Raw genomic sequence first — 13772 nt, 5'->3', positions numbered from 1 at the left:
GCAGAGCAGATGAAGACTCACATCCATTTCCTAAACACCTGAGTAGGCTTGTCTAAAGAAAAACGTTCGGCTGAAAAGTGTACAGTGAAGAAACCTGCCTGATATCAACAGGCAGGGAGTTCCAAAGTGTAGGCTATCTTATCAGATTTTAGAGACCCGATGCCAGACCAACGCATTTCAAACCACCTGTTTAGAGCAGTGTTCCCCAAACTTGCATCTCCAGCTGCTGTTGGACTCCAACCCCCATCATCCCTGCCCAGTGGTCCTGCTAGCTAGGGATGATGGGAGTTGTAGTCCAACAACTGGAGACCTAAGTGTGAGAAACACTGATTTAGAGTTTGCCTCCACTGCTGTCCAGCCTGTATGGCTGTAAACCATGGACATGAGGAAGCAGGTGGACTTCCAGATGTTGTTGCCGGACTCCAACTCCCATCATCCTCCCCAACCTGAGCTGTGCAGGGCTCTCAAAAGGTCATCACCCTCACCATGGTTGCCCATCAGGTTCCCACTGTCAGTCTGCATTTCTTTTTTTCTCACTGCTGCAACTGGATTTCTTATGGACAGTGCCAGTCCTGAACGTATTGGATTTGTGACCATTAAGCTCATTTGCCTTCAGTAGCAGTAATGCTCTGCTGAATGAAATACAATTGCCTCTGATCTATTTGGGGGGAAGGGATCCTGCAATGTGTTTTCAGTTTCTACTCTGCTAACTATACATTGGAATCTAATCTGGATCATTATTGAGAAGGATTTCATGGCACCCACTCCCACTTGAATGTGGCTCTTGCAAAACAGACACATTCTTCTTCTAGCAGGGGAGTGCAGCTATTGTATACCCTTGACTGAAGAACGGTACACTCCTTCTATCTGGGATGGTCGTCCTCTTCCACTGAGCGCACAGCTTCAGGAGGGATGCACATGGAGCGGTGAGGGAAGAAGGGGACACCCGCCTAGCCAAACGGAACAGCCGAATCAACCCTGGCGATCAATGGGGTGACAGATGTCACAGCCAGATCGCCCTCACAGCCATTCCTGCTCAGAATTTAATCTCAATTATTTACCATTTTTGTTTAATCCACAAGAAAGAAGGGCTTTTTCGCTGGCTAAGTTCAATTCTAATCCTTCTAACCTCCTTTGGGGTAGGTTTGCGGGTTTGGCAGAAGATAGGATCTGCCCATGTGATGCCCACCTGGTGGAAACTCCAGCTCACATGGCCCTTAAATGTAAAATGTATGATGATCTCCGCCAACAGTTTCTAGACCATCTATGTATTCCAACATGGAAACCAGCGACGGAGGTCATGCGCTTCTTATTACAAGGGAGAGACCAGGAGCTCACCAAGACAGTAGCTAAGTTCCTCTATTTGATTTTTTTTGTCGCCAAAGTATGCTACAGGTTCCTGCACTTGCTGGAAACCCACAGAGATGAGGTGGATTGCTCGCCTCTTCTGCCCTTTGGCGGGTGACCGTGCCGTTGGGGTGGCGACGAGATTGCACTGGCCTATCTATTCTGAATGTATTCTGAATGTTCTTAAGGTAAAGGTAAAGGGACCCCTGACCATTAGGTCCAGTCGTGACCAACTCTGGGGTTGCGGCGCTCATCTCGCTTTACTGGCCAAGGGAGCCGGCGTAAAACTTCCGGGTCATGTGGCCAGCATGACTAAGCCGCTTCTAGCGAACACCGTTTACCTTCCCGCTGGAGCGGTACCTATTTATCTACTTGCACTTTGATGTGCTTTCAAACTGCTAGGTTGGCAGGAGCAGGGACCGAGCAACGGGAGCTCACCCCGTCACGGGGATTCAAACCGCCGACCTTCTGATCGGCAAGTCCTAGGCTCTGTCGTTTAACCCGCAGCACCACCTGCTTATGTGATGCCAATAAAGGTTACTTGACTTGACTTGACATTCCTGCTCCTGCATTATGGACGACCTGAAGTTTCTGGGGAGCCTTCAAGGGCAGAGCACAGTGTAACAATCTTGGGTGTGATCTGTGGGGAGCAGGGAAATACCACTCACCCTCCGCAGCTCCCTCCATTTGTTCCGTAGTGCATGCGTGGCTCACTGGAAGCCAGCTTGATCAGCTCGTTCCACTCCTTTTGCCATTCCTCTTCTGTGTAAACGAGGCCAGACTAAGGTGGTTGGAAGATGAACGGGAAGAGAGGGAAAACAGATATGTAAATCAAGGCTTCTCTCCACACTGCGAGGCTACTTCCAAGAAGTTTGCAGGGTATGGGGCGCTCCTGGAGGTTAACCGTCCAGGGTTTCTTGAATGCTCAGAGAGGATCCGGTGCTAAAGCTAGCCTGGTGTGGACATAACCGGCGCTTGGAAAACGAGGTACAACTTAGGTTAACCTTTATCGGCGAGGCTACCGTCACGTACGCCTGCCCACAAAACTGGTAAGAACCAGTTAAGGGGGAATGTTAAGAGTTAAAAACCAGGTGAGGTACAAGGAGGGCTCTGCACATCCAGTAATATATATATACATGTATGGGTTGAGTAAGTGTTTCAAGAGTCCCATGGACTGCAAGAAGATCAAACGCATCCATTCTTAAGGAAACCAGCCCTGAGTGCTCACTGGAAGGACAGTTCCTGAAGCTGAGGCTCCAATACTTTGGCCACCTCATGAGAAGAGAAGACTCCTTGGAAAAGACCCTGATGTTGGGAAAGATGGAGGGCGCAAGCAGAAGGGGACGACAGAGGATGGGATGGTGGGACAGTGTTCTCGAAGCTACAAACATGAGTCTGACCAAACTGCGGGAGGCAGTGGAAGACAGGAGTGCCTGGCGTGCTCTGGTCCAGGGGGTCACGAAGAGTTGGACACGACTAAACGACTAAACAACAACAAAGTGTTTCAAAGGACTGTGTTTGGGTGAGATATGGTGGGGTGACAGGGTGGCAAGTGGTGGTTGGGGGGGAGGGAAAGCAGCTCAGATGACGTGCATTTTGGCTGTGTAATGTGTTTTATAATGGAAATACAGTCGTACCTTGTATCCCGAACGCCGCAAACCCAGAAGTGAGTGTTCCGGTTTGCGAACGTTCTTTGGAACCCAAATGTCCGATGCGGCTTCTGATTGGCTGCAGGAGCTTCCTGCCGCCAATTGGAAGCCACGCCTTGCTTTCCGAACGTTTTGGAAGTCGAACGGACTTCCGGAACGGATTCCGTTTGACTTGCGGGTACAACTGTACTCTTGCAGACTCTCTGGACTCTGTCCTGTAACGTGTTGCTGAATAGAGTCTGGCCGACTGGGGATTCGGTGCAAACCTCTGTCCTGAACCACCCCCACCCCCAGGGAACTTTCTCCCACAATAAGGAAGTCACTAGAAACCCCAACATAAAAAACCGCTTGGGATTTATGGGCATCCCCACCTTCCAAGGCATAGGAAAGGGATCCTGGGCTGAACCTCAGCCCAAAGGAAGTGCCGGGTGCCAGTGGAGGCTGGTCGTAAGGAAACCCCAAGGGCCCTGCAGGATCAGGCCTCACCTCTTTGTTCTGCTGCGTCTGCTGCCACCTCCACCGCCGCTTGAGGGCCTCCCTTTCCATCCCTTTGTCCATGAGGGCGTAGAGGGCTTTGCGGAGCATCAGATCCCGGTCGTGAAAACCCCACATGCCTACAGGGAGGAAAGAGAGATTTTTGAAAAAACCAAATAAGTGGTACTTAAGCTTTCTATTCATTAATTCCACCCACCCCCTTGCCTTCCATGTGGATAAACATCCCCCCCCCCCAAAAAAAAACATTACGCTGGAAATACTTAATGCAACTATTCTTTACCTGGATTTTTAGTATTTTAACCCACGTGCAACTGCACTCATTCTACCTGCCTATTTCATAGTTTTGCTTGCCATCTTTTATCATTTTCATCTGTTGCTATAATTGTTCTCTCCGTTCCATATGCGTTATAAGAATAAGGGGGGGGATCTTTTACCCTCCAAAATTGCAGAAAATGTTAGCTGTCAATCATAATGCTCTCTTTTGAAAATATGTAGGTTTATATTTATTCATTGTCCCCCACCCCCCAAAAAAAGGATGTCTCAAGACTTGTAAATTCATAAAATACGGATAGGTAGACAAATGTAACAGTACATTATTTCCCCAAAGCATTAAGCACGAACAAACTGGGTGGAAGCTACACACATATAAAAAACACTGTGAAAATGCTTTTTTAAAAAAATGTTTTGAAAAATGCAATGAATTTTGCATAGCTCACTGACGCCATCTAGTGTCACATTTGTATACTGCACATGTAAAATGTTTTATTTGCAGCTGTATAGCCAAGTCCCTGGAAAACCTTCATTTTCTCTATTATGATGGCAAACGTCCCTCAGAAACATTATGACGATACTGGAAGCGTTGATTGTCAGTCATATACTATGCCCTGGGGTATAGGTATGATAGAGAGTCTACCTATACATATACAGCGTGTAACGTAAATAAATATTTGCATGTACAAAAACACAGGCACACACATTCTTACATGTACATATAAACATTTATAGATATGCTAACACACACAGTTAAGCTGTGTATTAGCAGATCTGAAGTGGCTTCTCGATACCTCATTCTAAATATTCTTTACTGGAATATTTTTGAGGGCTCTGTGGAAGGCTCAGGGATGCTGTGTGGGCGACCCATCGCATTGGCTTTTAAAATGCACCCGTTGGTGGCAGGGAGGTCTTACCTAGCGATGCAGCGTGGAGCAGGCAGTTCCCGTCGCCCGTCGTGGCTAAGGGGAGCAACCGCTGGCAGCTGGGATCGACATTGGCCCACCAGTTCAGACGACCTGGTCAAAAAGGTGAACAAACAGGAAGCAGTTATTTCGTGCTTTTCAAGGATCCGGACATTTTCGAGCCCAGTCTCTCTCTCTCTCTACAAGCCTCACGCCAACATCGGTCCACAGTTCACCAGACACTTGATGCACCAGGAGACCAGTTTTTTGCTTTGTTAGTTTCATAAAATGTACACACCACTAAAAAAACCCTCAAAGCGATTTACAAGAGATAAGGCAGTAAAATCAAGAAAAGTAAATGTCTGAGGAGCACCTAACCCCATCGCTGGATGGAAGAGGACCCCAAAACAGCAGAAGAGATGAAACCACATCTGAGGGGAAGCCGGAACAGTTGTGGACCTTCAAAAAGGGTTCCAGAGATTATGCCCCTTTTCTTGCCACCCAGAAGGAAAAATGTCTGCACAGTATTTGGAGGTGGGGAGTTGGAGCAGGCCCACATCCCTGCCTTCCCGAGGAATAACAGCAGGTTATGTCAGAGGACGACACACCTTGCGGAAATATTCTGCCTCGCAGGGCCTCTCAAATGTCCCCGGGGGAGAAGGAACGAGGGAGCCGCCTGAACGCGTCTCCAGGCTGGTCAGGGCCTGGCTTGGCTGAAGATTGGTTTTTCCTGATATACCTCTTAAAACGACAACAACCTACAATTAAACCTGAAAGGAGGGGTGTCAGTGGATGTTAACAGGGCGAATGTGAGGAAAGTGCGACCTGAGAGCCACAGGGGCTGTGACAAAGTAGGTTTTGTGGTTCAATTTCCCAACATCCACCACCCGCCCCCCAAATTCAAAGCGTCAGCTATCTGCAAGGAGGGATCGGGACAATTTATTTATTTATAATAATGGACTGTTCTTCCCGGCTGCAATTCTGCAATATATGATAGGATATAAATATAAATACAGTGGTACCCCAGGTTACATACGCTTCAGGTTACAGACGCTTCAGGTTACACACTCCGCTAACCCAGAAATAGTGCTTCAGGTTAAGAACTTTGCTTCAGGATAAGAACAGAAATCGGGCTCCGGCAGCGCAGTGGCAGCAGGAGGCCCCATTAGCTAAAGTGGTGCTTCAGGTTAAGAACGGACCTCCGGAACGAATTAAGTACTTAACCCGAGGTACCACTGTATAGATATGAATTAAGAGCCAGTGTGGTATCGGACTAGGATCTGGGAGATCACGGTTCAAATCCCCACTCAGCCATGAAGCTCACGGGGCGTGATCTTGGGGGCTGGTCACCACCTCTCAGCCTACTTCACAGGACTGTTGTGAGGATAAAGTGGGGAGCAGGAGGAGAACCAGCCACAACACACTAGGAGGAAAAACTGCTATATAACTGTAATCAATAAATAATAAAAGGTAAAGGTAAAGGTGAAGGTGAAGGACCCCTGGATGGTTAAGTCCAGATGGGGTTGCGGAGCTCATCTCGCTTTCAGGCCAAGGGAGCTCACATTTGCCCACAGACAGCTTTCTGGCTCATGTGGCCAGCATGTCTAAACCGCTACTGGCGCATGGAGGACTGTGACGAGTGCCAGGGCGCACGGAAATGCCGTTTACCTTCCCACCGCAGTGGTACCTATTTATCTACTTGCACTGGTGTGCTTTCAAACTGCTAGGTTGGCAGGAGCTGGGACAGAGCAATGGGAGCTCCCTCCGTCGCGGGGATTCGAACTGCCGACCTTCTGATCAGCAAGCCCAAGAGGCTCAGTGGTTTAGACCACAGTGCCACCCAGTATTGGATTTGTGACCATTATGCTTATTTGCCTTCAGTAGCAGTAAATCTCTGCTGTATGAAATCCAATTGCCTCTGGTCTATTTATTGGGAATCCTGCAACGTGTTGAAGTTTTTACTCTGCTAACAATATGCTGGAGTTCTGCTCTGGATCAATATTGAGTAGAATTCCAGTGACAGGCATCACCTCATCGCTTCTGCGGCCAGGCCAGCTGGGCAATCCTTCCCCATGCTCTAGCGCTGAGCCTGGTCTTCAGAGGGGAAAGGGCACCCAGGGAAGTTTACGTCCTGAGCAACCGCCGCCCAAGAAAACAGCCATGGCGCAGTGTTGACGTCACGGGCGCTTACCCGCCTGCTCCAGCGCCACCAGCATCGACTGCTCAATGAGATCGCGCTCGATGAAGCACCGGAACTCCTCGTTGTAGACAGTCAGGTCGGGAAGCTGGAAGGTGCAGATGGGCATCTCTGGGAGGTGCTCCCCACTGCCGCCGATTCCCCCGCCGCTGCCCCCGCCCCCGTTGCTGGAGACGTGAGAGCGAGCCATGGAGACGATGGTGGAGCTGGCATGAGAGATGCCACGAGACAGGCGCTTCTCTGAAAAGAGAAAGGGGAGCCATTATTTCATCAACGCAGGCTTTCTGAATGCAACACACTCCCAGGAAACCGTTCGCTAGGTCGAGTGTTCACATGGAGAGCCGGTGGTCTCTATTATCCCCTGTGGGACCATTTCTAATTGGGGATTTGCTCGATCTCTGCCCTGCCCTGCTCCCTCCATGGTTTCTTCCCAAAATGGCTGCAGCCAACCAGCAAAACGAGAAACGAAGCAAAAACTGATTTGTCCGATCTCTCTCCCTCCCTGCGTGGTTCATGCCTGAAAATGGCTGCCACCAACCAGCCAACTCCAAGGAAGGAAGGAAGGAAGGAAGGAAGGAAGGAAGGAAGGAAGGAAGGAACGGGGCCAGTTCCAGCCGTTTGGATATTTGAATCTGTGTTGTGCATAGCGAGGTTTGTGTTTGGATAAGTGGATTTTCATACAGCGAAGGTTTGGAAAGCGGGACCTGCATGTATTATGATGTATTGAATTTATTCCCACCCTCCATGGAGGCGGAAGAATTTACAGCAGTTTAAAATTAAATATTAGAAAGAGTTTAAGACAAATCACAGTCATGGGAATAGGGCTGGGTCCTGAAAACATACGTATCTCAGGCGCCAAAGGCCAGGATAAACAGGAGCATACAACAGAAACTATGTTAACGAAGGAAGGGTAAAAGACAGGACTGCACGGTAAAACTACGGACCAGACTCCTCCCAGAGTAGGCAGCGATGGGCACCATCTTAAAGGTAAAGGGACCCCTGACCATTAGGTCCAGTCGTGGCTGACTCTGGGGTTGTGGCACTCATTTCGCTTTATTGGCTGAGGGAGCCGGCGTACAGCTTCCAGGTCATGTGGCCAGCAGGACTAAGCCGCTTCTGGCGAACCAAAGCAGCACATGGAAACGCCGTTTACCTTCCTGCCGGAGTGGTACCTATTTATCTACTTGAACTTTTAGGTGCTTTTGAACTGTTAGGTTGGTAGGAGCAGGGACCGACCAACGGGAGCTCACCCCGTCACGGGCATTCAAACCGCCGACCTCCTGATCGGCAAGTCCTAGGCTCTGTGGTTTAACCCACAGCGCCACCCGCGTCCGGGGCACCATCTTAGATGTCTTTAAGAGAGGACTGGACAAACTGGTGGAGGATGAGCCTATCAATGGCTCTGCTTTGCCTCCACGGTGAGAGGCAGCAATGTTCCTGAATACTAGTTGCTGGAAACTGCAAGGAGGAGAGAGCGCTGTTGTGCTCAACTCCTGCTTGCAGGTTCCCCCCCAGGCTGGCCACTGTGGGAAGAGGATGCTAGACAAGATCCACCACACTTCTAGTTTTGTTCAGCACCGCAAAGCCACATACAGCTGGCTTATTCGCAAGTGGAGTCACTGCTGGAGCTGGACTCTTGGGCCCATCAAGCTCAGGACTGTCAACTCTGACTGGCAGTCGCTGAGGGCTGAATCGGGAACCTTCTGCAACCATGCTGACACTCTCTACACACTGAACTGCAGCTTTTCATCAGAGCAGAGGAGGAGGGGCTTAAGAAGACAGGGGCCATGCCTCCCTTGTGCAGCAAACACCCACGATTGAGGCCGCCCCCTCCTACCTTGCACAATGTCATCCTGGCGCTGGAGCGGGGGCCGCGGGGGCCACGCCACGTCCTTTTCCACGTGCTTGAAGGCCCGGCCTTCATTGAAGGAATGGGGAAGGTTCCCGGCGTGCACCTGCCGGAGCTGCTCAAAGTCGCTCAGGGCGGCGCTCAGGTCCCAGTTTTTCCCTGCGCCAGAGGAGAGAGAAGAGAGAGGGTTCGGAGAATGAAAGCCACCAAACTAACCCCAAGCAGAGGTCCCCTCACCTCTCTGAGTCACAGATCCTAGAATCACAGAACTGCGGAGGCGGAAGATGCCCCCCCAGGTCATCTAGTCCAACCCCCTGCAATGTAGGAATCAGCGTTCAAGAATCCCCGACAGATGGCCATCAAACCTCTGTTGAAAAACCTCCAATGAAGGAGAGTTCTCCACCTTAAATAATAATAATAATATTTTATTTATACCCCACCAATTGGGCTGGGTTTCCCCAGCCACACTGGGCGGCTTCCAACAGAATATTAAAATACAATAGTCTGTTAAACATTGAAAGCTTCCCTAAACAGGGTTGCCTTCAGAGGGAAATATTGAAAGAGCACCTGCTCTCAGAATGTTCAGCTGGAATCTCCATTCTTACAATTTGAATCCATTGATTTGGGTCGTCCCCTCTGGAGCAGCAGGACATGAGCTTGCTCCACCTTCCACGATGACGGCCCTTCAGATGTCCGAAGGTGGCCATCCCACCACCCCCCTCTTCTATCAAGAAGCAGCGCCTAACATATCTCATCGCCACCACCCCACTCAAAATTGTATCCCCTAATATCTAGAAAAGCCCCACCCCACAAATGTCCTTCTTAACAAAAAACAACAAGGACACACTTCCTGGTGCCAACAGAGAAATGAGAACTATTGTGTTTACTTCCTTGACACATGGTACTGGCCAAACACAGAGAGCTCTCTCTTTCTGAGATGTGAGTCTCTTTGCAAAACGTGTCCTGAAAACTAAGTAGAATTTCAGAAATCGAAAGCGGGGGACATCACCTTCAAGAAGGTCCCTTGCCAATCCTGGCTCTGCCCCTGTTGAGCGTACAAAATCCGATAGGACGACGTCCATATCCAGGGTCATGTGATCATGAATTCCTTGCGGGTGGGTGGGAACGGGTGGGACATCGATCCGGGCTTCCGCTTCAGTCTGGAGGAGGGAAGAGGCAAGGAAGGGCCAGATTTACAGGTTGTCTGAAAAACTTGGGTGGGCAACTAGAAATCTCTTTATTGGTCATTTTAAGGCATTGGTAAAATACCCGGAAGGTGCCTAAACAGGTCAGAGCCGCGTGCAGGGAAACTATGCTTTGCATTCACAGAATCACAGAACTGTGGAGGTGGAAGGGACCCAAAGGGTCATCCAGACCAACCCCCTGAATGCACTCAGGAAAGGAAAAGGACGCCCCACACAACATAAAAATGTGTCCAAATGAAATGAGGAAGCTCAACAGGTCAGTGCTGGAAACAAACAAATAAATGGGCTGTTACAAGCATATAGATGTCACGTTTAGCAAAACCCTAGCCAACAGCTATGACACAGAATCGTAGAATTGGAAGGGACCCCAGGGGTCTACTAGACCAAGCATCCCTGACAGATGGACCATCCAAACTGTTTAAAAACCTCCCGTGAAGGAGAGTCCACCATCTTCCAAAGTGACGTCTGTTCCACTGGCCCACAGCTCTTCCCCACAGAAGGTTCTCCCTGACGCTTCGTCAGAATCTCCGTTCTTGTAATGTGTGACAATGACTCCTTGGCCGCCACACTGCTCAAAATGAAGGCAGGGTCTCCAGCGGGCAGCCAGGTCCCCACCCCAAATCCAGCCAAAGGTCCATTGGCAAGGCTTTCATCCGCCCTCTGCACGAGCCTCCCCCCACCCCAGCCCCACTGAAAGTGAAGGCAGAATGGGCTCTCCCGCTACCAAAGGGGTCTTGGGTCTCAGCACATGCCCCATCCGGGAGAGGGAGGGGGTTTAGACCCGGGGCTCCCTAAGTGGGAAGTACCTCGCCTTGGGGGGCGGTGGGATTCCCAGAGGGAGCATTAAGCATCAAGGGGGCGGCAGGGCAGCATAAATGACCACCCAACTATCGGCAAAGCTGGAATCCCTGGCTCAATTTCATCAGTTTTGTGGAACTAATTAAACTAAATAGTTTTAACTGGATTTTGAATGCAATTTCTAGTTCTGAATTTCATCGCGTTACAGTGGTACCTCAGGTTACGAACTTAATTCATTCCGGAGGTCCATTCTTAACCCGAAACCGTTCTTAACCTGAGGCGCACTTTTGCTAATGGGGCCTCCCGCTGCTGCCGCGCAGCTGACACCGATTTCTGTTCTCATCCTGAAGCAAAGTTCTTAACCCAAGGTACTATTTCTGGGTTAGCGGAGTCTGTAACCTGAAGCGTATGTAACCTGAAGCTTATGTAACCTGAGGTACCACTGTATTCTTTTTCTTAGCGGGTCATGCAAACCACTCTTCTGGATAATGCTTTTTATACAGGATAAGTTGATGGAACCAAGAGGACAGTGGTCCCTCCCAAAAAAGTTTGGGTACCACTTATGCAAAGGGTGAAAAGCAATGTGGGGTGGTAACGCCAACCTTCTGGTCGGCTGGAGCCAGCCTCGCCACCCTAATACTGTTGGGCTTCAGGCTCCTGCCAGCCAACATGCTGGCTGGCTAGTTAAGGACGACAGAGCGGGGGCTGGAGAGTCCAGCAACATCTGGAAAACTGCAGGTTCCCCACAGCAGTCGCAAAAGCAGAGGTCTTCAGGCAGCTGCTGCAAAACAGCAGTTGCAAATTAGCACTCTTGTCTGTTTGTTTGTTTGCTTGTTTGTTTGTCTGTTTGGCAGAAACAGAGGCTGGGCAGCCTTGAACTCTGGTTTCCCCCGTGTGTGGAGAAGGCGGTCAGGATTATCTGAAGGCTCTCCAGAAAACCAGCTCCAGGAGAAGCCAATTCAAACAAGGGAGAGGGAGAGGGAGCGCTCCAGACACACCCAGGGAGGACGGATGCTGCATCGCCACTCTTGTTTTCCCAGAAAAGCAAAACTATAAATTATGTGGCAAAAATGGTCTGCGAAGCCTGCAGATGGCAGCTCCCCAAGTGTTTCCACAGCTGCCGCCGCTTGGAGATTTCCAGCAAACGCCTTTGGGTACAGGGGCTGCAACGCAGGAAAGGCGGGCCATGGAATCATAAACTTGTAGAGTTGGAAGGAACCACCAGGGCCATGCAGTCCCACCCCAGGCAATGCAGGAATCTCATATTCAGGCTTCTCTATGGCGGCCTGCAAGAAGATCCAACCTCTCCATTCTGAAGGAAATCAGCCCTGAGTGCTCACTGGAAGGACAGATCGTGAAGCTGAGGCTCCAATACTTTGGCTGCCTCATGAGAAGAGAAGACTCCCTGGAAAAGACCCTGATGTTGGGAAAGATGGAGGGCACAAGGAGAAGGGGACGACAGAGGACGAGATGGTGGGACAGTGTTCTCGAAGCTACCAGCATGAGTTTGACCAAACTGCGGGAGGCAGTGGAAGACAGAAGTGCCTGGTGTGCTCTGGTCCAGGGGGTCACGAAGAGTCGGACACGACTAAACAACTCAACAACAACAACATGGCGGCCCCTAAATTGTGGGACTCCCTCCCCAGAGAAGTGCGTCTGGACCCTTCTTTATACAGCTTTCGGCAAATGGTGAAGACGGACCTCTTCTTCTTTTCTTGGTAAAGTTTTTCTTATTTTAAAAAAAGTTTCATTTTATAACGTGCCGAGAACAGAGATGTCGGGTGAAAATGAAAAGACGAAAAGGAAAATGATCAAATGGGCACGTAGAATGAGTACAGTTGCACACGGGTTAAAATAACAAAGAAAAGAATACTAAGATTATTAAGTCTAGTTCCAGATTTGCCAAGTTCATGTCATGACAAATGTTGTCTTGAAAATGATAGTTTTGCTTTATTTGTAATAAAAAAATGCCAAACCCCTTATCATCATCATCATCATCATCATCATTATTATTATTATTGCTGCATTTAATTGTACTCCACCGTTTTCCCTGATGGGACTCAAGAAGGCTTACAGATAAAAACAAGAATATAGAAAAATTGACCATTAAAATGCAATTAACACTGATAGAATTCAAACTACCGTATTTTTCGCTCCATAGGGCGCACCGGACTAGAGGGCGCACCTAATTTTTAGGGGGGGAATTCAAGAAAAAAAAATTATTTAAAGGGAGCACTGAGCAGACCCTGTATGCATCCCAGGCTCTGCTCAGCGCTCCCTTTCACAAGCAGCATGGAGTGTGTGTGTGGCTCTTGGGGGCTTTTCCCCGAGGAGGGAGAAGGGCAGCCAGTCAGTAATGGGCTGCCCTTCTTCCTCCTCGGGGAAAAGCCCCCAAGAGCGCCTCCGCAGGGCAGCGGGATGAAGGCTTGCTGCTGCCCTGCGGAGGCTTCGCGGGCTACCCCAGAGCTGCTCAGGAGCTTATCGGGGCTGGCGGGGGAAGCCCGGGCTTCCCCCACCAGCCCCAACAAGCTCTGGGAGTATTCCCCACCTCCCGCAGAAGCCGCGCGCTCTTTAAAGGGGCTGTGCGGCTTCTATTGGCTTTTCTAGGAGATGGGGGAATTCCCCCACCTCCCTGAAAAGACCGCAGAAGCTACGCGCTCTTTAAAGGGGCTGAGCGGCTTCTAGTGGCTTTTCTAGGAGGTGGGGGAATCCCCCACCTCCCTGAAAAGCCCGCTGGCTGCTATCCGCAAACCTTGGGAGCCCGGCGGGAACTCGCGCCCAGCTCCCAAGGCTTGCGGATATCTGCCCGAAGCCTGGAGAGCGAGAGGGGTCGGTGCGCACCGACCCCTCTCGCTTTCCAGGCTTCAGCGAAAGCCTGCATTTACTCCATAGGACACACACACATTTCCCCTTCATTTTTGGAGGGGGGAAAGTGCGTCCTATAGAGCGAAAAATACAGTATATAAACTCTGCTTAATCAATACAGATAATTATGAGCCTTCTGGGTTCACCTCGGCAAGAAGGAACGGAGCCACTGTAAAACAGTGCCTCCATGTC

General features: G+C 49.9%; 1 protein-coding gene across 3 annotated transcripts in view; it reads right to left on the bottom strand.

Annotated features, from left to right (window-relative positions):
- Positions 1 to 13772, bottom strand: part of OTUD7B (OTU deubiquitinase 7B) — a 50610-nt gene that overhangs the window by 9366 nt on the left and 27472 nt on the right. For all 3 annotated transcript variants that reach the window (XM_083591052.1, XM_083591051.1, XM_083591050.1), the window contains exons 2-7: positions 9722 to 9872; positions 8701 to 8871; positions 6858 to 7103; positions 4679 to 4780; positions 3483 to 3610; positions 2016 to 2128 (exon numbers count right to left, since the gene is read on the bottom strand). In XM_083591052.1, the coding sequence (XP_083447178.1) occupies positions 2016 to 2128; positions 3483 to 3610; positions 4679 to 4780; positions 6858 to 7103; positions 8701 to 8871; positions 9722 to 9806 (845 nt within the window). In that variant the 5' untranslated portion in view covers positions 9807 to 9872. The remainder of the gene's footprint in view (positions 1 to 2015; positions 2129 to 3482; positions 3611 to 4678; positions 4781 to 6857; positions 7104 to 8700; positions 8872 to 9721; positions 9873 to 13772) is intronic.

This window comes from Podarcis filfolensis (assembly GCF_964270895.1).
Source record: "Podarcis filfolensis genome assembly, chromosome: 16".
NCBI lineage: Eukaryota > Metazoa > Chordata > Lepidosauria > Squamata > Lacertidae > Podarcis > Podarcis filfolensis.
The sequence above is the reverse complement of the archived record's forward strand: the minus strand, read 5'-3'. Positions and strand labels throughout refer to the sequence as shown.